We start from the raw sequence: 23103 nt of genomic DNA on the forward strand, positions 1-23103 counted from the left end.
GTGAGTCAGGGCCGCAGGACTTACGTGCACAAGCCCACGACACGGCTCCTTTCCACAGAAGCCTGAAAGACTGGTGGGTGGGATCGACTGTCTCGACCAGGTCGTTCAGGAAGAAGCTGGGAGTAAAAGCCCTTCTCTTCCCGTAATTTTAACGACGCAGGAAGGTACCCGGGGGGATTATCCCACGACAGGGCAGGTGAGGAGGCCGGGTGCGGGGCGCGGAGCCCCGGAGAGAAAGGCCGAGCTCGGCCGGAGCCCACCCACCAGGCCACAGTACCTCGGGGCCTCGAGAGACGACGGCCGCCGCCCCACTCACCCGCCGGGAAGCCGTCGCGGCCCCTCCTTTTCGACTTTCCCGCCCGGGGAGACGCCGCGCTGACGCCAGAGAGGTGCGCCTGTCCGTGACGCCAGACTTCCGCGCCGGAAGTGGGCGGCCCGGCGGCCCGGCTGGGGGCAGTGCGCTAGGGCAGAAGCTGGAGTCGGTCCCGGGCCAGCAGGGCCGGGAGGTGTGGGAAGGCCCGTAAGCGAAATCGAAGAGGGGCCTTCGCGCCCCGTGGGAGGAGAAGCCCGGCTACACCGGGTGGGAGCCGGCTGTCTGTGAAGATGGCGGGGCCGGAGCTGCTGCTCGACTCCAACATCCGCCTTTGGGTGGTCCTACCCATCGTTATCATCACCTTCTTTGTGGGCATGATCCGCCACTACGTGTCCATCCTGCTGCAGAGCGACAAGAAGCTCACTCAGGAACAAGTCTCCGACAGGTCAGCGCCTTCCTCCCCGGCGGCCTCACTCACCCGTGACCTTGGGCAACAAAGTACAGGGGGGTTGTCGGTTTGTCCGGGTTCACATTGCGCGCCCCCCGCCCGCGGCTGGGTGACCGTTCCTGCGTTACCTGTGTTTCACGTTAGTCATTTGTAAGATGAGGGTAACAGGAGATGCCTCCTAGAGCAGGCGTGGGGATTAAATTTTAAATGAAGCCTACAGAGCCTTTAGCACAGGGCTTGGGACGTATTAAGTGCTCAAAAAATTTGTTGCTATTAATTTTTAGGCCAGTCTCCAACCCTTTTATCTGTGAACTGTATATAAGGTGGGTGTGTTTACACTGCTCGTTGTACTGAACTACTGTGGTAGTCGGCTGAGATCCTAAGTAACCAAGTGCTGTGCAAATGTAAAATTGCCCTAAAGGTGTGAGGGACTGTAATTATCATTTCTCCTTCAGGAGTGGAGGCAAGCTATTCCTCATGTGCTTCATTACAGGATTTAGCTGTTGAGAGAGGTAATTTGAGATGATTTTAGGTATCCAGGTGTGTGCCCCCTTCATATTAAAATCTAAAAAAAACATTTTCCAGTCCATCGTTGTGATTATTTTCAGAGATCATCTCAGGTATAGGTCGCTATGTCTTTGATACGTTACTATCACTTAATCTCCCATTTTAAGAAAGAGCAAGCCTTAGGCTCAGAACTTTCCACAGGAAACAGTATCTTGCTAAAATTATATTTTATTTTTGTTGTGTTTAAGTGTCTGTGGCAGCTGGTTTTCCATTGGCTGGCAACTCAAAGATTTACTTTAAAATTTCTATAAGTAGAAAAAGTTGATGTGTAAAGAATACTAAGTTTTTAATAGTATAAGTGCTAGTGAATAAAACAAAAATCATAACCATGATGGAATCATGGATTGTGAATGATGTTTGGGAAGCAGTGCTTTATCCTTTTCAGTTGTGCTTCCCAATTAAGTTGAGATAATAATAATAAACCAACATTTATTAAGCACTTAATCTATGCCAGCCACTAAACTAAGCTTTTACATTCATTAACTTACTTGTTTATTTACTTATTAAGTTGGTTTTTTTTTTTTTTTTTTGAGAGAGAGAGAGAGAGAGAGAGAGAAGCAGACTCCCCATTGAGCACGGAACCCATCACCAGCCTAGATCCTAGGACCCTGGGATCATGACCCCAGCTGAAGGCAGACACTTAACGGCCTGAGTCACCCAGGCACCCCTCATTAAAATTCAGAGCAACTCTTATGAGATAAATGGTGCTGTCTCATTTTATAGAAACTGAGGCTTAAGAGGTTCCATGGTCATACATGAAGACCTTCAGAACTTGAGGCCAGATTTTCTGGTTCCCAAGTCTGGAGTTCTTTGCATTACACCACAGCATCCACTTCCTGTGGCATCAGTTCCAGAACTGATGAGAACTAACCTCCTGGAGATAACTTGAAGTCAGTGCCCCTCAGAAGGATGCAATGTGAAGAGAGCTTAGAAATTTAGATTTATTTGTTGACATTAATAAATTGTTCTCATTTATCCTCAAAATCACACCAAGTTAGATAATCCTGAACCCATTTTTACCATTGAAGAAAAGAAAGCCAGAAGAGTAGCCTACCCAAAATAACCAAAATAGTAAAATATTGTGCGTATACTTGAACTCAGATCAGTCTCACTCTTTAAAAAAAAAAAAAAAAAGCTTTCGTTTATTTATTCATGAGAGACACACAGAGAGAGAGGCAGAGACATAGGCAGAGGGATAAGCAGGCTCCCCACAGGGAGCCTAACACGGGACTCGATCCAGGTCTCCAGGATCATGCCTTGGGCGGAAGGCAGGCGCTAAACCGCTGGGCCATCCGGGCTGCCCCAGTCTCATTCCTTAAGTTAAAATTCTCTTGACCACAATTCCTGCTGTCATAGATTCTCTGCCACAGTTTTCTGCCCTTGGTTCACTATGTGATTTCAGAGTGCTGTTTCTGAATGATATCACACCCACAGCTCCTTTTCCTAATCCACGATGAAATTCACAGTTCATGGGCATCCTGGGTGGCTCAGCGGTTTCGTGCCACCTTCAGCCCAGGGCGTGATCTTGGAGACCTGGGATCGAGTCCTATGTCAGGCTCCTTGTATGGAGCCTGCTTCTCCCTCTGCCTCTCTTTCTTTCTCTCTCTCTCTCTCTCTCTGTGCCTCTCATGAATAAATAAATAAAATCTTTTTTTTAAAAAGTTGTTTTTTTTTTTTTTTTTAAAGAAATTCACAGTTCATGCACTCTATAGATAAAAATATTTTTAAAAAACCAACGTGGGGCAGCCCTGGTGGCTCAGCAGTTTAGTACCACCTTCAGCCCAGGGCAAGATCCTGGAGACCCGGGATCGAGTCCCATGTCGGGCTCCCTGCATGGAGCCTGCTTCACTCTCTGCCTGTGTCTCTGCCTCTCTCTCTCTCTCTCTCTCTCATGAATAAATAAATAAAATCTTAAAATAAAAAAAAAAAACCAGCATGATGTTTGCAACAACATGGATGGGCCTAGAAGCTACTACATGTTAAACAAAATAATTGTCAGAGAAAGACAATTACCATATCATTTCACTTATATGTGGAATCTAAAAAACAAAAGCAGAAACAGACTCATAAATACAGAGAACAAACTAAACTGTTGATTGCCAGAAGGGAGGGACATAGGGGGATGGGTAAATGGATGAAGGAGTTGGGGGTACAGGCTTCCAGTTATGAAATGAATCATGTGAATGAAAAGTACAGCATAGGCAGTGATATTATAATAGCATATGGTGGCATATGGTAGCTACACATATGAGCATACCATAATGTATAAAGTTGTCAAATCACTATTTTGTACACCTGAAACTAGTGTGGCCTTGTGTGTCAACTATACTTCGCTTAAAAACAACTTAAAGCCCAACTAGTTGTAACCATAAGGAGAAATAAGAATAATTTCTATTTTGTGAATACTTATTCACAATGGTCCTAGAAAGTGTAATGCAGAGGTCAGAGCAATCACCTCAATATAAAATCACCTTAATTGGGACAGGTTCAACTGTAGGCTGATACAGTGTTAGCTACTTAGATATTACAGAAGGCACTGTTGTTTTGGATGTGATTTTACTAAATGAGGAGCTACTCTTGATAAAGTTCTAAACAAAACAAAGTGCAATTTTCCCTGTATATACTTGGTGGTTGCATACCTGGAGATTGAATATATATATAAATCACTTCTTCCTTCCCTGTGGAAAAAAAGATGGAATTAGGTTTGAGGGTCAGATAATTAAAAGCAATTCAGTGAGATATTCAGAAGTAGCATGAGACATGAGATGATTCTCTGAATTTGTACAACTGTCTCCAGTACTGAGGAATACTTTGTATCCCTTGCCTCTGACAAATGACGGTTACCTGTTTTTTTTTCTCTTTTCTCTATCCCATCATTTTGACAATCAAAAATGTTCCAGAGATTTCCAGAAGTCCCCCTAGAGGGCAGTACCACCTCCATCAAGAACCACTGCCTTAGGGGCGCCTGGGCGGCTCAATGGTTGAGAGTCTGCCTTCAGCTCAGGTCCAGATCCTGGGTCCTGGGATTGAGTCCCACGTTGGGCTCCCCATGGGGAGCCTACCTATGTCTCTGCCTCTTTCTCTGTCTCGCATGAATAAATAAATCAATCTTTTAAAAAGAGAGAGAATCGGGCAGCCCCGGTGGCTTAGCGGTTTAGTGCCGCCTTCAGCCCGGGGTGTGATCCTGGAGATCTGGGATCGAGACCCGCGTCGGGCTCCCTGCGTGGAGCCTGCTTCTCCCTCTGCCTGTGTCTCTGTCTCTCTCTCTCTTTCTCTGTGTCTCTAATAAATAAATAAAATCTTAAAAAAGAGAGAGAGAGAGAGAGAGAACCAATGCCTTAGAGAAAGCTCAAATATCTCTAGTCATAATGGTCCCTTTATATGAGGTGTCTGGATCATGCCAGTTCTGACATGATGTGATGGTACTCCACCAAGTCATCCTGTGAACTTGGATAGAATGCTGAGCACATGATTCTGAACCTGCCAAAAACCAAGGCAAAACATGTTTTCTGTTTGTAAACATTTAATATAAGTTTCCATTAGCCTGAATGATCACAAAATGGAACATTTGGTTTCATAAATTATTAAACTTTTGGTGCCTCAAAACTTATTAAAATTTTTCTAAAATATATTAAACCAAAATTGAAAGATACATAAATAAAATATATTAGACCATAGTTGGGGATAGAATGTATGGAAAAAGTGGTGCTCAAGCTCAAAGAACATATTGACTTTTAGGAAAGGAAGCAAACTCAGGTCTTTAATATATGATTAACTCCTCCAGCTTGAAAAATATCAACTTAAAAACTGAAGATTTCGGGGTGCCTGAGTGGCTAAGTTGGTTAAGCATCTCAGGGTCGGGAGTTCAAGCCCCATGTTGGGCGTAGAACCTACTTAAAAACAAAGCAGAAAACTAAAGCTTTAAGAAAATGTCTTTAAACTGCAAATTATCAATACAAAAGAGAAGCTTTGTCTTTATAACCAGTATCAGGACTACTTTTCAGGAATAATAGAAATGAAAATGCAAAATAAAAATTTCTTGTAGCATTTGCAGACCTCAGAGAAACTGAGTGTTTAGAATATACAGCTTGCCTTGATTTAGGATTGAAATGCCTCAAGGTCGTGATTCTCAACCCCAATTCTACAAAATTGCTCAACAGTGAAAGTTTAGGAGATGCAGCTGAATTTCTGTTGGTTATAGTGCCTAAAGAAGGCCTGAATTACCTACAGTGAACAAGTTTTTTTTAATGATCTACCATGTGCCCTGCTCTGTACCATATGCTATAGGGTACAAGATATGACAAGGCCAAGATCCTACTCTCAGGGAGTTTCATGCAAAGGAAAAAAAATAGATACCTTTAATCTAGTGCTTAGGGTATGCCACATGGAGTGAAAATCATTTTAAATGAGATGATATATATGAAGAAGTTAGCTTAAAATCCTCAGTATTTCCCTTTTGCTCCTTTTTGTTTGTTTGTTTTTTAAAGTACTCTCCACACCTAACATGGGGCTCAAACCTACAACCCTGAGGTCAAGTCACACATTCCACCAATAGAGCCAGTCAGGCACCCACTCTTTTTTTTTAATTGTGGTTAAATATATACAATATAGAGTTTACTATTTTAACTATTTTTAAGTGTATAATTCAATGGTATTAAGTACATTCTCACTGTTGTGCAATCATGCCTGTCATCCCAAACAAATTCTGAACATATTAAGTATTAACTCCTCATCTCTTCTCGACCCAATTCCTGCAACCAGTATCCTACTTTCTCTGTTTCTATGAATTTGACTACCCTAGGTACTTTTTGTGAGTGGAAGCATACAATATTTGTCCCTCTGTGCCTGTCTTATTTTACTTGGCATAATGTTTTCAGGGTTCATCCATGTTGTAGCATGTGTCATAATTTCAATACATTTTACAGCTAAATGAAATGTCACAGTGTGACAATTTGATACCTGTGTGGTGTGTGTGTGTGTGTGTATATACACACACATATACACTTTCTGAATTGATTACCACAATCCAGTTAATTAACATACATATCACCTCACATAGTTAACTTTTTTTAATTGATGTTAAAGAATGCTTAAGGTGTACTCTTTTAATAAGTTTCAAGTTCATTACACAGTTTTATTAACTAGAGTCACTAGTATGTTAATACTGTATGTTAAATCCCCAGAGCTTACTTATCTTACAACTTTTGGCCAGCATCTCCCCATCTCCCTCATCCCGCAGTAACCACCATTTTTACTTTCTGTTTCTATGAGTTTGACTGTTTTTTTTGTTTGTTTGGTTTTTTTGTTTGTTTGTTTTCTTTTTTTTAGATTCCATATATAAATGAGATCACACAGTGTTTGTCTTTCTCTGGCTAATTTCACTTAGCGTAATGCCTTCAGGTTTCAACTTGTTGCAGATGGCAGGATCTCCCTTCTTCTGGCTGAGTAATATTCCATTGTTTATGTATGCATATAAAATATCACACTGTGTGTTTAAATATGATTACAGTGGTAAGTTTTATGTTAGTTTTTTTGTTTTGTTTTGTTTTGTTTTGTTTTGTTTTGTTTTTAACCACAGTTTAAAAAAATACACTGGGATGCGTGTGGCCTTAGTGTGGCTTTTGCACATCTCTCAAGTTTCATTTTCACCATGTTTTCTGTAGTTCTCTTTCTTCTAGCCATGTGGCCTTTTCTCAGGTCCTCAGAGACATAGCACTTATGCCTGCTGCAGGGCTTTTACCCATGCTGCTCCCTCTAGCACTTTGCCAAGGTAATCTCTTAAGATTCCAACTTAGCCATACATCCTCCTCAAAGCTTTTTCCCAGACCTTGACTCCCTAGATTGGTCACACCCTCATATTATACACTCCCATCATACCATCCATCTTTTCTTCCTAGGACATAACAGGTGAATTTCACATTTATTCCTATGGTTATTTGATCAGTGTCTTTCTCTCCCACTATAACTTTCATGAGATAGTTGCCTTTTTTTTTCTTTTTTTTTTTTAAGATTTATTTATTTGAGAGAGATCAGGGAGGGTGGCAGAGGGAGGAAAGAGAATCCTCAAGCAAACTCCCTGCCAAGTGTGGATCCTGATAGGGGACCTAATCCCAGGACCCTGAGATCATAACCTAAGCCAAAATCAAGAATCATCTGCTTAACCGACTGAGCCACCCAGGCACCCTGAGATATTTACTTTTTGATCACTGTTGTTTGTGTCACCAAACATAGTAGATGGCATTCAGAAGCTCAAAAAGTATTTGTCCAATGAGGATAAATCTGTTTTTGTACAGAATATGAAAGGACACATGGGGAATTTAAATGACTCACCCAAGATAACATAGCTAATAAGTGGCAGAGCCAGGATTTGAACCCATCTGTCCAACTCCATTACTCTAACCCATTATTCTAGACCCAGTGCTGCCTAAACTATCAGTGATGAAGGATCAATTTTTTGTTATTTTTTTAATTTCTGAGCTATCTTAGATTGATGCTTTTGTAAAATATTTTAGTACATATTTGTGGAAGTAACCAAATTATTATAAAAGTTTCTAAATGTCTGCACTTAACCTCATCACTGACCAGCACTGGTACATAGGCCACACTTGGAGTAGCTTTAGACTAGATCCCAGGGACAGAACGTATTACATATCCTAGAGCCCTGTGTATAGAACTGTCAGCTGTACAGTACAATGAGGTCAAGAGGGAGAAGACCAGAGAGAATTCCAGGAGGGCACCATGCAGAATTTCATGGAGAAGGTGGGACTTGAAGGAGGTGTTAGGTGATGATGGGATAGAACTCGTGAATGAGAGAGACACTAGAGCATTCCCAGCACATGGAGAAGCTAGAATATGTGTCAAGTGGCCAGGGGACCCTGGGGGGACTGCCTGATTAGAACAGGTGGTTTATATTGAGGCGTAGAGAGGAAACCAAGCACAATTTTCATGTTCATTTCTGTCTGTATTTTGTTTCACTTTTCTTTTTTTTTTTTTTTTGTTTCACTTTTCAAGAAGAATTTCCATTAACTTAAGGAGGTACCCCCGCCCCAATAAAACAACTTTTGAAAACCTAGCAAACATTAGTATTTGGATCTCTGTTCTGTTTAGCATATGTATCTTAGTACCACTCACTTGTATCGCATTCTCTTATCTTTAATGATCAATTATAGTCATATATCACCAAATACTTTATTAATTCAGTACATTTTTATTGAGACTATACTGGCGGTCTCAATCCTGCTGGAATTTCTATTGTCTGTTAGGGAGCAACCCTGTCAAATCCTATACTCATTTCTCTGTGGGGTTTTAAAAGTTCTTTCTTTTATATTTACCCTTCCTCCATCCTCCTGCCCCCAGATCTTCTGAGGAGCATCCAACTAGAACTCTTTTCACTTAGAGAAAGTTCCTTCTTAGCTTCCTATAAAGTAAGAAAAGCAGAGTGTGACATTCTAAATGTTCCTTCCTCAGAAATCTTTTGTTCATAAACACAGTGACTTCTGAAAAATGCTTTATTGAAGACCTGATTGTTGGGTTAAGCATGCTATATTGGTTTTAAAGACACTTGTATTTTGAAAAGTGTCCCCACAGGTTTGTTGCCAAATAGGCCCTCTCTTGTGTTTAAATAGGTCTTCTACTCTTATTCTCTCATTTTCTTCTAGTGTTTCACTTTTAAAAATCTCATTGTTTTGGTTGTATTTTTCAGTCAAGTCCTAATTCGAAGCAGAGTCCTCAGGGAAAATGGAAAATACATTCCCAAACAGGTACTCATTTATCTTTTATTAAAAGCTCCACGATTCACTGTTGAGGGCAGTAGATATCTGAATGTTTAATAAGGGAACTCTTTGGGGAAAGCTGAAGTCTGGCAAATCTGTAATTAAGCTGTGGCCTAGTGGTATCTGCTGTCATTGTGACCTCGCCCTTCTTAGGAAATTGTTTTTAAATGTGACTCAGCTAAAGTGTCAGGTTGACTGCCAAGTAGGCAGCCAGCTCTGAATGTAACAGACTATTCCAAGGGCCTTCTGACTAAACCCCTGAGAAATAATTTGACAATTTGCTATGTCACAGTTTTAAGACTTAAAAAGCTCTCTTTTCTACTAGTCTTTCTTGACACGAAAATATTACTTCAACAACCCAGAGGATGGATTTTTCAAAAAAACTAAAAGGAAGGTAGTGCCTCCTTCTCCTATGACTGGTATGTTTATTCCCCTTTGTCATCTTTAAGGAAGATTCTTAACATGAGTTGGGGGGAGGGCAGGGAGAATACTGATTTATTTAAATATTAAATTGTATGATACAGTAATCTTAAAAGATCTTAGATATCATCTATTACAGGGATCTACACAAGTGGAGCTGTCTTTTTCAAATAAATCATCTGGGAAACCCAATATCTAAAGTAGATTTTTAAAAAAGAGGCCTCGGGGCTGGGTGGTGAGAAAGCTAGAGCCATCGTCCCTGTGTCTCTTCCGTTTGCTGTTCCTTAGAACCCAGGGCTCTGTGGAGCACAGTTTGAGAAGCATCCCAGTCCCAGCTCCCGCCCAGTGCCTGGATCCCATTGCTGACACATGGCCACCCTGCTTTTGCCTGAAAGTGAAAGAGCTCTTAACCTCTTCCCCAGCCCAGCCATTTCTTTGTGAAACATGATTGCTTGGCCCACTCTATGGTTTTTGCTCTAACAGATTTCTTACTTCCACCGACCCCAGTCATGTGAAAAAAATACAGCACTTTTAAAGTAAAACAAAATAATTTATTATTCTGTATTAGCTGTCCTCTCATTTTAATACCCATTTCTCTAGGTAAGAAACTCAGACAGAAGGTACTGCAATTGATTTTTTAAAGTTTTTTAGAAAACCCACAAGAAACAAAAGACCGATATGTGTATGAAAAGATATTTGACTTCACTAAAATCCATGGAATCCAAATTAAAACAAAATGCTTTTTTTCTCTTTTTTTTAAAAGACTTATTTGAAAGAGAGAGCTGTGTGCACATGTGGGGGGTGCAGCAGGAGCAGAGGAAGACAGAATCTCAAGCAGACTCTTTGTGGGGTGCAGAGATCAATGAGGGGCTCCAACACATGACTTGAGCCAAAATCTAGAGTTGGATGTTTAAACAACTGAGCCATACAGGCACCCCCAAAATGTCCTTTTTAGAACATTAAACTGGCAAAGATTGAACGCTTCACAAAGCTGCTGCTGTCAAAGTTATGGGAAGTTAGGCCCTCTTGTTATTGTTGAAAGACAATCTAATGGTACTTGTCAATTTTAAACGTCCAAACCCCTTGACCCAAAAATTCTTCTAAGAGTTTCTCTTACAGAAGCACTTACATAAACATGCAGGTTTCTGTACTAGGTAGTTGTAGGCAACAGTGTTTATTGGCAAAAAAAAAAAAAAAAATTTTAGAAGCAATCTATAGGTCCATCCAAAAGTAGTGTGACCACACAATAGACTCCTATGCACACACTGAAAACAGAGATATTATACAATGTGAAAATACCATTTATAATATATTTACATTTTTTAAATTAAGAATCAAATTAGTAAGCATAATATCACTTTATTATGTATATAGAGAGGGAAACGTGTATATACTTATACATGCATATTTATACACATACGTATAAAGATGGAAGGATATGCAACAAATAGTTAAAAGTGTTTAGAGAGTGGGCTCAGAAACTGTCTACATCCTGTTTCCATGTCATTTGAATTTTTTACAGTGAACTTGTATTACTTTAATTATCATATAAATTAAAAATGTACAGAAAATCAGGAAGAAGTTCCTGCCAACAGTAGCAAAATGTAGTGATTTCTTGTTTTTGTCATAGATCCCACTATGCTCACAGACATGATGAAAGGCAATGTGACAAATGTTCTCCCTATGATTCTTATTGGTGGCTGGATCAACATGACATTCTCCGGCTTTGTCACAAGTAAGTTAACAGACTCAGAAGACTTCAGGTTTACTTACCTGTAATCCTTTGCCATGTCCCTGTTCAGAGAAATCCAAGTGCTGCTGAGATACTAATATAATGGGTCCCCTATTTTCTATTGGAAAGTAATCCCATTCTTTTAAAAAAAATTAATATGCCATATTTTATGGCTCTTATCCCGAATTCATCATTAGTTCATGTTGTGGATGCCTTTTTTTTTTTACCAATAGGAACTTAAATGAATGGCTTGCTCATTTGTATCCAAAACTAACTCTAATTAAGTAGGATGAAGGGAAGCATGTTTCTATGTTGACTTCATTTTCTAAGGACTGTCTATTTATTTATATATATATATAATATAATATATTTTTTTATAATTTGTTTTGAATCAATTTTGTTTCTTAGTAACGTAGTTCTCTATATGTTATATATTCCACTTTGGGTTTAACAGATTACTGCAATTTTTTTTTTCTGATTTTAGGTCATAACTCGGAGTCCCTGCTTCTTAAGCAATAGAGAAGCTGGTGTTCAAGAACTATAACAGAGTGACATTTGACTGTTATTTTTTTCAGAAATAGACACAAATTTCCTGGTAGAAATCATTTCCAAACTGTGTATGGTACAGTTTCTACCTCCTCAGGGAAAAACTACACGCATTCACACTTAAACTATTCTAAAAACAGCAAGGCGACATTGTGAACTTTCTCTCTTTTCTGCAGCCAAGGTCCCATTTCCACTGACTCTCCGTTTTAAGCCTATGCTACAGCAGGGAATTGAACTACTCACATTAGATGCATCCTGGTAAGAATTTACTTTCCTTTATTAAAAAAGAAAATCTAAAACTGGTGTCTCAAAGAACAGGATTCTAATTTGCATACTTCACTGGTATAGGATATTGGTTTTTCTCATTGAAACTCCACTCAAAATGCCATGGGTGGATTATGACAACTTTTAGCCTATCCCAGGTGATTCCTTTACATACTCTTTGGGTGATAGAAAAGTGTGAACTACATTTATTCTAAATAACTGCCTCTGTTCATCCACTTGTGCTTTCCTAGGGTGAGCTCTGCATCCTGGTACTTCCTCAATGTCTTTGGGCTTCGGAGCATTTACTCTCTGATTTTGGGCCAAGATAATGGTAAGAAGCACAGGTTTAATAAGCAAAATACTCTAACAGACAAATCATCCACACCAGAGCCAAAAAACTCATGTAGAATGTTCTGTTTGCTAGTGTAGTCAAATACAATGCTTCACCCCTTAAGCTTCTTAAGTTTCTAAGATATTCTGCAAGGGTGTTAAAAATTCCAGGGTCAGGGGGCCTGACTGGTTCAGTCGGTGGAACATGTGACTCTTGATGGCAGGGCTGTTAAGTTCTATTCCCCATGCTGGGTATAGCAATTACTTAAAATCTTTAAAAAAGAAAAAAAAAATTCCAGGATCAACCGAAGATTTAAATTCTCCCTGGCAATAACAGGGACAATATTTAGTTCCCTGAAGCCTCTTATGAGGAATCCAGTACCAGTAACGTAAGCCTGTAAATTGAAGCTGAAACAAGGCCTGGTTTGACCAGTTAGTTCATTGACTAGAGTTCTTGCCAGTATCAATCCTGGCTCTCTCATTTAATGGCTGGGACCTCGGGCAAGTGACTTAACCACTCTAATCCTCTGCCTATTTGTAAAATAGAGACCTTACTAATTAACTTCAGAGTTTGTTGTTAGCAGTAAATGAGGTAGAATGTGTAAAGCACTTCATAAAGTACCTGGCATAAAGTAGTTGCTCAACAACTGGTAGCTATACTTACTGTTTCAATTTGAAATAAAGTTTAGCATTTCTTTGAGCTCTCTTCTGCTATTATCGTGCCTGTTTTTCAGGAGAGGTAAAATGACTTTTCCTAGGTCACATAGCCAGTCACTGAATCTGTCATGTGGTTCTCTAATCCACTACTGAGCCTCTGTGCGTGTTGTGTAAGGACTCTTCTTCCCTGAGGGTGCTGGGTGCCTGCTGAGCCCTGGCACTCACGTAGGTGTGTTACTTACATTGTAGCCGCTGACCAGTCACGGATGATGCAGGAACAGATGACTGGAGCAGCCATGGCCATGCCTGCGGACACCAACAAAGCTTTCAAGGTACACTCACACCTCTTTCTAGCTTCACTGAAGCTCCAAAAGGCATTAGCAGACAGTTACTTAAAAGATGGGTTCCCAGAAGTGAGCGTAGCATGTATGGTTCCATCTTTTAAATTTAAATTTAGCAAAAACTTATTTTTGTTTACATGTTTCTTATTTCTGAGCCAGAGTCAGCTGTTCTGTCTCCAACAAGTTGGAGACTCTTAGTACTTTTATTAGTTTTTAAATGCTCACTCAGATTTAATCCAGCCTGTAAATGAAGCTATAAAAGCATTCCATTCAGAGACACCAGGTAAATATTTAGAATATTATTAACTATTTTGGATCCTGTGAACATTAGATATAAATTTAATTAAAAAAAATTAATACTTACAGCCTTTTCATGAAATGATTCTGCAATATCTGAAGTCCAGTATAATTTTTGTACAGCAAAATCTCACTAATTTTTCATGATAAAAACTAGAAATAGAAAGGAATTTGCTCATCTTGATGAAAGGCATCTATGAAAAACCCACAGCTAACCTCATACTCAGTGGTGAAACACTAACAGCTTTTCCCCTAAGATTAGGAAGAAGACAGGAATGTCCACTGTTGCTACTTTTATTCAACGTTGTGCTGGACAATCTAGCCAGGGCCTATAGACAAAAAGAAATAAAAGGCATCTACATTAGAGAGGAAGAAGGAAACACTCTCTTTGCAGATGCCATGGTCTTGCATATAGAATATTGTAAGCAACTCACAAGAAAAACTGTTAGAGCTAACAAGTCCAGCAAAGTTTTAGAAGATGTAGCTAAAGATGCAAAAATCAGTTGCATTTCTACACATTGTTAATAAAGAATCTGAAAATGAAATTAAGAAAAATTCCATTTACAGTAGTATCCAAAAAAAAAATACTTAGGAATAAATTTAACAAAATAAAGATAAGACTTGTACACTAAAATTACAAAGCATTGCTGAAAGAAATTAAAGTAATACCTGAATGAATGGAAAAACATCCATGTTCATGGATTAGAAGACTTAATATTGTCAAGATGGTAGTACTCCCAAAATTGATCTATAGACACAACACAAAATTCCACCTGCCTTTCTTGCAGAAATCAACAGGCTGATCCTGAAGTTCATATGGAAATGTAAGAAACTGAGAATAGCCCAATTAGAGTTTAATATGAATAAAGTTGGAAGACTCAGACTTTCTGATTTTATTTTGTTTGTTTGTTTTAGATTTTATTTATTTATTCATGAGAGACACAGGCAGGCTCCATGCAGGGAGCCCGATGCAGGACTTGATCCTGGGACTCCAGGATCATGCCCTGGTCTGAAGGTAGGCGCTGAACTGCTGAGCCACCCAGGGATCCCCTCTTTCTGATTTTATTTTATTTATTTATTTTTTTAATTTTTATTTATTCATGATAGGCACACAGTGAGAGAGAGAGGCAGAGACACAGGCAGAGGGAGAAGCAGGCTCCATGCACCGGGAGCCTGACGTGGGATTCGATCCAGGATCTCCAGGATCGCGCCCTGGGCCAAAGGCAGGCGCCTAACCGCTGTGCCACCCAGGGATCCCTCTTTCTGATTTTAAAACCTACTTCAGAGCTATAGTAATCAAGACTATGTGGGACTGGCATAAGGACAGACTTATAAACCAATGGAGTAGAATTGAGAGGTCAGAAATAAACCCATACATTTAAGATCAATTGGCTTTCGACAGAGATACCAAGACAGTTCAGTGGGGAAAGGATAGTCTGTTGACTGGGTACAGAGTTTCCAGGAGATGAAAATTTTTGCAAATACATAGTGGTGATGGTTGCACAACATTGTGAATGTAATTAATGCCATTGAATTGTATTCTTACAAAGGTTAGAAGTGGCAAGTTTTATGTTATATAAATATTTTTTACCACAATAAAAAAGAAAAAACTTGGGACAGCCTGGGGACTCTGGTTTAGCACTGCCTTCAGCCTGGGGTGTGATCCTGGAGACCCGGGATCGAGTCCCACATCGGACTCCCTGCATGGAGCCTGCTTCTCCCTCTGCCTGTGTCTCTGCCGCTCTCTCTATGTCTCTCATGAATAAATAAATAAAGTCTTTAAAAAAAAAAAAAACAGGGATCCCTGGGTGGCGCAGCGGTTTGGCGCCTGCCTTTGGCCCAGGGCGCGATCCTGGAGACCCGGGATCGAATCCCACATCGGGCTCCCGGTGCATGGAGCCTGCTTCTCCCTCTGCCTGTGTCTCTGCCTCTCTCTCTCTCTCTCTCTCTGTGACTATCATAAATAAATAAAAATTAAAAAAAAAAAAAACTTTAAATGGTATAAGCGCTAAGACTATAAAACCCTTAGAAGAGGGCAGCCTGGGTGGCTCAGCGGTTTAGCACTGCCTTCGGCCCAGGGCCTGATCCTGGAGACCCGGGATCAAGTCCCGCATCGGGTCCCTGCATGGGGCCTGCTTCTCCCTCTGCCTATGTCTCTGTCTCTCTCTCTCTCTCTCTCTCTGTGTCTCTCATAAATAAATAAATCTTAAAAAAAAAATAGTACAAGTGACAAAAGGAGAAAAGATAAATGGAACTTTGTCAAAGTGAAAACTTTTGTACTTTAAAGGACATCATCAAGAAATGAAAAGATAGTATCAGAAAATGTTTGCAAATCATATCACTAATAAAGGGTCGAGTGTTCAGAATAAGGAACTCTCAGAACTCAGCCCAGTTAAAAATGGGCAAAAGTTTTGAACAAACATTTCTCCAGAGAAGATATGTAAACACCCAATAAGCTCATGAAAGCATGCTCAACATTGTTAGCCACTGGAGAAATGCAAATCAAAGCCACAGTGAGATACTACTCCATACTCACTGGATGACTATAAAAAAAGATGGGCGCGGGATCCCTGGGTGGCGCAGCGGTTTGGCGCCTGCCTTTGGCCCAGGGCGTGATCCTGGAGACCTGGGATCGAATCCCATGTCGGGCTCCCGGTGCATGGAGCCCGCTTCTCCCTCTGCCTGTGTCTCTGCCTCTCTTTCTCTCTCTCTGTGACTATAAATAAATAAAAATTAAAAAAAAAAAAAAAAAAAAAGATGGGCGCTAACAAGTGTTGACAAGGATGCGGAGAAATTGGAGCAGTCCTCCTTACCAATAACAGCGCAGCCACTTTGGAAAGCCGTTTTTATAGTCTACCCTCAAAAAGTTAAACTTAGTTACCATATGACCAGCAATTCCCCACTTAGGTAAATACCCAAGGGAATTGAAAACCTATGTCCATACATAAAACTTACACAAGAATGTTCAGAGCACAATTCCTTATACTCCAAGAGTAGAAACAATCCAAATATCCATCATCATAGGAACAGATCAATAAAGTGAAACATTTTGGAATATGGACAATGTATGGACAAAGTGTTCAGTGGAATATTTAGCACAAAGGAATGGTGTGCTGATACATACTACAACAGGGAGGAACCTTGAAAACATTGCAAGTGAAAGAAACCAGTAAGAAAAAGCCACATATTATATCCAGATAAGATGAATCCAAAGATACAGAAAGTAAAGTAGTAGTTGCCAGAGGTTGGGGGAAGTGTTTAATGGGGAGCATCTGCTATCTGATACAGAATTTCTTTTTGTGGTGTTGAACATGTTCTGGAATAAGGTAGTGGTGATGATTGCATTTCTTTATGAACGTATTAAAACCACTAAATTGCACATATTCCAAAGATGAAGTTTATGGCATGTGAACTACATTTAAAAAAAAGATCAATGGATAAAGAAGATACATTCACACACACATACATACGCACAAATACACAATGAGATATTACTCAGCCATCAAAAGATGAAATCTTGTCGTTTGCTAAATTGTGGATGGAGTTAGAATATATTATGCTAAACGAAGTCACTCAGAAAGACAAATACCATATGATTGCAGACATGTGAAATTTAAGAAACAAAACAGATGAACATACAGGGGAGGGGAAGAGGAGGGGGAAACAAATAATGAGAGACTCTTAACGATAGAGAACAGACTAAGGGTTGATGGACAGAGGTAAGGTGGGGATGGGCCAGATAGGTGATGGACATTAAGGAGGGCACTTGTGGGCGGGAACCCTGGGTGGCGCAGCGGTTGAGCGCCTGCCTTTGGCCCAGGGCGCGATCCTGGAGACCCGGGATCGAATCCCACGTCGGGCTCCCGGTGCATGGAGCCTGCTTCTCCCTCTGCCTGTGTCTCTGCATCTCTCTCTCTGTGTGTGTGACTATCATAAATAAATAAAAATTTAAAAAAAAAAAATGCTAAGAAAAAAAAAAAAAGGAGGGCACTAGTGATGAGCACTGGGTGTTGTATATAAGTGATGAATCATTGAATTCTATTCCCGAAACCAATATTGCACTCTATGTTAACTAACTAGAATTTAAATAAAAATTTTTAAAAGCCATCATCCATGAGCTAACATTTGTATTGCATATTACATTTCCTAAATCATTTTTTAAAACCTGCTAATTGGGCAGCCCCGGTGGTGCAGCGGTTTGGCGCCACCTGCAGCCCAGGGCGTGATCCTGGAGACCCTGGATCGAGTCCCACGTCAGGGTCTCTGCATGGAGCCTGCTTCTCCCTCTGCCTGTGTCTCTGCCTCTCTCTCTCTCTCTCTCTCTCTCTGTGTCTCTATGAATAAATAAATAAAATCTTTAAAAAAAAAAAAAACCTGCTAATTAAAAGCAGAAAGCATTAATAGACTATTTGAGAAATGTAATTAGTTACTATCTCTAGTGACCTTAGACAAATTATTTTACCTTTTTTAAGCCTTATTCTCTTTGCCTTTAAATTGAGCTTGGGGGTGCATGTGGCAGGTAGCAGCACCCACCTCATAGGATTAAATGAGTTTATACGTGTAAATAGTTTAATCCAGCCTCTGGCTAATACAGATGCTCTCACATCAGCCCCGCTTTTAGTAACAGCCCTCCTTTCCCTGTCCTGGTGTCCTCTTCTTTTGCAGACAGAGTGGGAAGCTTTGGAGCTGACGGATCACCAGTGGGCACTAGATGATGTCGAAGAGGAGCTCATGGCCAAAGATCTCCACTTTGAAGGCATGTTCAAAAAGGAATTACAGACCTCTATTTTTTGAAGACCAAGGAGGGATTTGCTGTGTCAGGAACTCAGAGTAGTGGTTAACTTTGTAACTTTGGTTTGAGCTGGAGCCTCTCAGAATAAAATGGAGGTGCATGAACTAGCAGGTATTCAGCAAGAATTGTTCTTATCTGAGCCAGGTTCCCCTGTATGTCTGAAACTAGAGGAGATTTGAGGAGTCTGTGCCGGATGACTTAACAAGAAACAGTTATTTTTAAAATGTTTTACGTTTTCCTTCTGGTGACTCTGGTAATGAAAGTCAAAGAAAGGGGGAATACTCAAGCTAGTAATAATATATAAAACTTAGCAAAAACTCAGTCTTTGGAAAAAGCATTGTCAATTATACCTAATTATTAAGTGCAGTCAGCCTGACATCTAATCTAACCACAGTGAACACCTGTTTTCTCCAGATCTAAACACCCCGTGTTTTACCTTTAATTTTTTGTTAGTATTTGTACAACTTTCTTTACACAAATAATACATTTTCATTACTGAAAATTTAGGAGCTATGGATGAGCAAAGTGAAACCTCTCTATGTTCATTTTGAGCCTACAGAGTGACATAAAGAGTAAATGGGTCAAAACTTGATTCAAAAAAGCTCTTTTCAGAGTGAATACGCAAGGCTAGGACAGACTTAGCCAGCCTTCTATCTCAACACTGTCCGGTGAAAATCGGCAATACTGAGACACTGCCGGATTCTCAAGTGCCTTTGGGATCATCAAAGATAGGTTACATAATCTGAGGTCTTGAGCTGGAGTTCAGAATGTATCAAATCCATTGACAGATCAACAGTGCTACACTGAATATGGCTACACAGTTAAAGGAAAGACCTCATTTCCCAGTTATTCTGGATCAGAGAGTTTGCATATCACTGTATGAAGGGAGAAAGGGCGATTGCTGGCAGACATGTAGTTAAGGTGGCCCAGGAATCATTCTGTCTGGATTAACTGTCCCAGGGAAGTGGCAGGGTGCCATTTCTGTACCAAGAGGTGAATGTAATTTGCATGTTGAATGCTGTAATCAAGAACAAACAACTCTTGACTCTACCAATTAAAACATCCTGTTTTCTCTGCCTGTAAAATATTGCCTCTGGGTCACTAACGAGCCTTCTACCACAGTTATGAGCATCTCATGGATCAGTGCTGAAGTCAAAGATGAAAAAGATGTGACCTTTGTCCTCACAGAACTCACTAGAGAGACACATAAGAAATTGGTGGTTCTGAACCCTTTTTTTGGTCAGAACCTCTGGGAATCCAGTGGAAGCTCAGACCCTCCCCTCCAGAGTAATGCATATGGGCCCAGATGCACAGAGTTCCCAGGTAACACGGGTGTTGGTAGATCCTTCAAAGCCTAGTCCTAGCGACCTACAGACCCACGCTAAGAAAGCCTGACCTTTAAAGATATTTTATTTTTTTTATTTTTTTTTAAAGATATTTTAAATAGCTGCTTAAACGAAATATTAAAGGGTTCACAGGGGAGCTTACCTTTGACCTAGGTCTCAAAAGAGTTCTACAGTGTGGAAGGGCATTCCAAGCAGACAGAATAGAACCAGCAAAGACCCGAAGATTAAAATGTCCACAATTTGCTAGACCCTAAGTAGGGAGTGGTACGATATATACTGAAAAGTATAGGTTGGACTGGAATGCAAGCAGTAGCTGATGATTGAGTGCTGTCACCCTCGTTCCCAGGAGGCATCTCAGAGCATTTCATTTTGCTTCCTCACCCACACAGTTTGTTTTTTTCCCTGTAGCAAAGTTGGGTGGATAAAACATGTGAGGTCTTTATGCCCCATTATATTGATGGTAAATGCACATGTCCTTGGCAGCAGCCAAAGGGAAAATCTGAGTTTGTTTTACCAGGCTCTTCCCAGAATCTACGCACAAGTTCAGCATACAGTGCTTATTGTATGTGTTACCTGGAGTTCAACTTGGGCCAGGCTACTGAATGAGCATCTTACTTTTTCACTCAAAATCATTTAAGACAATCTGAAATGTCCATTTACTGATCGTGGTGTGGAAAGTACCATGCAGGGACGCCTGGGTAGCTCAGCGGTTAAGCGTTTGCCTTCGGCTCAAGTCATGATCCCTGCAACTCGGAATCGAGTCCCACATCCGGCTCCCTGCATGGAGCCTGCTTCTCCCTCTGCCTATGTCTCTGCCTGTCTCTCTCTCTGTCTCTCATGAATAAATAGATAAAATCTAAAAAAAAAAAAAAGTACCATGCATGGAAGTCTAAATATTGACAGCCAGATATACAACATATCTGAAAAATAATGATGACTTAGATTTGTGAATAGTAGGTAAACGTGCACTTTGAGGAAAAGTCTGTGTGGTTCCTTTATTTGGTTGAAACGACCAGATATGATGGGCAGGTGTATAAGTGAACACACATGGAGGATTACTAACTGTAAGAAATATTGTAGTTGCAAGTGGTGGGAACTGAACTCAACTTGGCTTAAGCAATTTTTTTTTTTTTTTTAAGGAATGTAAAGGGACGCCTGGGTGGCTCAGTGGTTGAGCATCTATCTTTGGCTCGGGTTGTGATCCCAGGGTCCTGGGATCGAGTCCCACAACCGGCTCCTGTTAGGGAGCCTTCTCCCTCTGTCTATGTCTCTGCCTCTCTTTTGTGTCCCTCATGAATAAATAGATAAAATCTTCTTAAAAATAAATAAAGGAATGTAAATGGCTGAATAACCAAAATGGTCAGTTGGCTTCAAATAGAGTTGCTTTATCAACTCCCCCCTTTTAAAAGATTTATTTATCCATTTTAGGGAGAGAGTGTGAGCAAGCAGGGGGATGGGCAAAGACAGGGAGAAGTAGAGTCCCTGCTCAGCACAGAGCCTGATACAGGTCTCGATCCCAGGACCCCAAGATCATGACCTGAGGCAAAATCAAGAATTGGCCACCTAACCAACTGAGCCACCCAGGTGCCCCTCACCTCTCCTATTCTCAGGCAGCCTGTCTTCCTGTAGAAATACTGACTCAGTGAAAAGAAAAGACTCCTTTCTGAAAATTTCCAGTAGGTCAAGTAATAGACCCGATTTGGGTCACGTGCACATTCTAGGAGCTGTTTGGCCCCACCTAAACTGTCAGGACTGAAGGTGGGATGGAGGCAGTTCCTTAGAGGAACACTGGAGTACTGTTGCCAGAAGAAAATAGCATGGGTACCAGTCAAAGAAAAACAATAATTTTTACCCTTTTTTAAGTTTTTTTTTTTAAGATTGTATTTATTTGAGAGCGAGAGAGAGACAAAGGGCAGGGGGCGGAGTGGGGGGCGGCAGAGGGAGAAGCAGACTCCCTGTCGAGATGTGCAGCTTAATCCTGGGACTCCAAGATCATGACCTGAGCTGAAGGGAGATGCTTAACTGACTGAGCCACCCAGGTGCCCCTAATTTTTACCCTTTAATCACCCAAACTGTCTGGAATGTTACCAAAAGGAGGTATTGCCCCTGTCCTCATAGGTAATAAAGTCTGCAAACACTTACTGGATTTCTGCAATATGCTCAGTGTCGAGTAAGGTATTTTCAGATGTTTCTGTTCGCTCATTTTCTGACCATCTGCCAGACACTGCATGTGAACAAGCTGCACTCCCAGACCTACAGAGCTCAGACTGCTGTGTCACATGCCATAACAAAGTGACTGAAGAGAGGCTGTGGGAATGTCCTGCAGGTCATGCAACCAGCTTGGGTGATCTGGGAAGGCTTCCCAGTGGAAGTATCATCTCAAGATCAGAAGGATCACAGGGAAATATATAGGAAACCAGGAAAATCTATAAGGAAAGACTGTCCCAGGCAGAGGAGACTGTGTGCAAGGTCCCAAAAGCAAAGGTGATGTCATTTTCACAAAACCAGAACAAGGCCTGTGTGGCCCTGAAGGGGAGAAAAGAAAAAGATGTGACAAGCGTTGGGTTAGACATTTTAAATGGGTGAACAGTCTGGTATGTGAACTAGATTTCAATATAGTTGCTTAAAAAAAAAAAAAAAAACCATGAGACAGAATCAGGGCCAGATGGCAGCTTGTAAGTCATCCCTCAGAAGTGAACTTGATCCTGACAGCAACAGGGAGCCTTTGGGAGAGACTGGTGTGAATGGATTTGCTGCTGGTGGGCAAGGAATGGAGAGGATAAAAGTGGGTGGGGCCGGGCAGGGTGAGAATGGGGTGGGACTGGAGCCATTTACTTGACTGGCTCCTGCTTTCTTGCACTAACTCAAGACTTGTGCGTAGGACCCTTGCTTTCTCTGGGCCTCAGTCTCCTATCTATTAAAAGGAATTATATATATGTTGTATCACCTTGGAATAATAGTCTGGCAGTCCCTCAAAAGGTTGAAAATAAGATTTCCATTTAACCCAGGAATTCCACTCCTACTATATAGATCTATACCCGAGAGAAATGAGAATACACGTCCTCATGAAAATTCACACATGAATGTTCATAGCAGCATTATTCGTAATTGCTACAAATTGGAAATGACCCAAATGTCCAAAATAAAAAGATCAATTGGAAATGACCCAAATGTCCAAAAAGATCAATCGATAAATGGAATGTGGTATGTCCACACAGTGGGATGTTATACAGCAATAAAAACGAATGAAGTGCAGATACAGCCTATGGCAGGGATGA

General features: G+C 40.7%; 2 protein-coding genes across 8 annotated transcripts in view; one reads left to right on the top strand and one right to left on the bottom strand.

Annotated features, from left to right (window-relative positions):
* FANCD2 (FA complementation group D2) overlaps positions 1–458 on the bottom strand; it is a 57010-nt gene extending 56552 nt beyond the window's left edge. For 2 of the 7 annotated variants that reach the window (XM_038565667.1, XM_038565662.1), the window contains exon 1: positions 317–444. The gene's annotated coding sequence lies outside the window, so the exon portion shown is untranslated. Of the gene's footprint in view, positions 1–24 lie in introns of all 7 variants that reach the window. The other 5 variants (XM_038565666.1, XM_038565663.1, XR_005374617.1 and 2 more) reach the window with 4 other exon arrangements.
* On the top strand, positions 417–19564 carry EMC3 (ER membrane protein complex subunit 3). Its single transcript, XM_038565669.1, has 8 exons — positions 417–758; positions 9031–9088; positions 9426–9519; positions 11151–11255; positions 11975–12056; positions 12314–12393; positions 13299–13381; positions 18353–19564. Exons 1-8 carry the CDS (start codon positions 604–606, stop codon positions 18479–18481), a joined length of 786 nt encoding a protein of 261 aa, XP_038421597.1. The 5' UTR covers positions 417–603; the 3' UTR covers positions 18482–19564.
* The last annotated feature ends 3539 nt before the right edge of the window (positions 19565–23103 follow it).

Source organism: Canis lupus, chromosome 20 (assembly GCF_011100685.1).
Source record: "Canis lupus familiaris isolate Mischka breed German Shepherd chromosome 20, alternate assembly UU_Cfam_GSD_1.0, whole genome shotgun sequence".
Classification (NCBI taxonomy): Eukaryota; Metazoa; Chordata; class Mammalia; order Carnivora; family Canidae; genus Canis; species Canis lupus.

Bases quoted from the DNA above. Each gene is read 5' to 3' on its own strand.
- EMC3 (XM_038565669.1), top strand. From the start codon at position 604: ATGGCGGGGCCGGAGCTGCTGCTCGACTCCAACATCCGCCTTTGGGTG. The intron at 9,520-11,150 runs GTATGTTTATTC...TTTTTGTCATAG, and splicing joins GCCTCCTTCTCCTATGACTG to ATCCCACTATGCTCACAGAC. The intron at 11,256-11,974 runs GTAAGTTAACAG...TCTTTTCTGCAG, and splicing joins ATTCTCCGGCTTTGTCACAA to CCAAGGTCCCATTTCCACTG.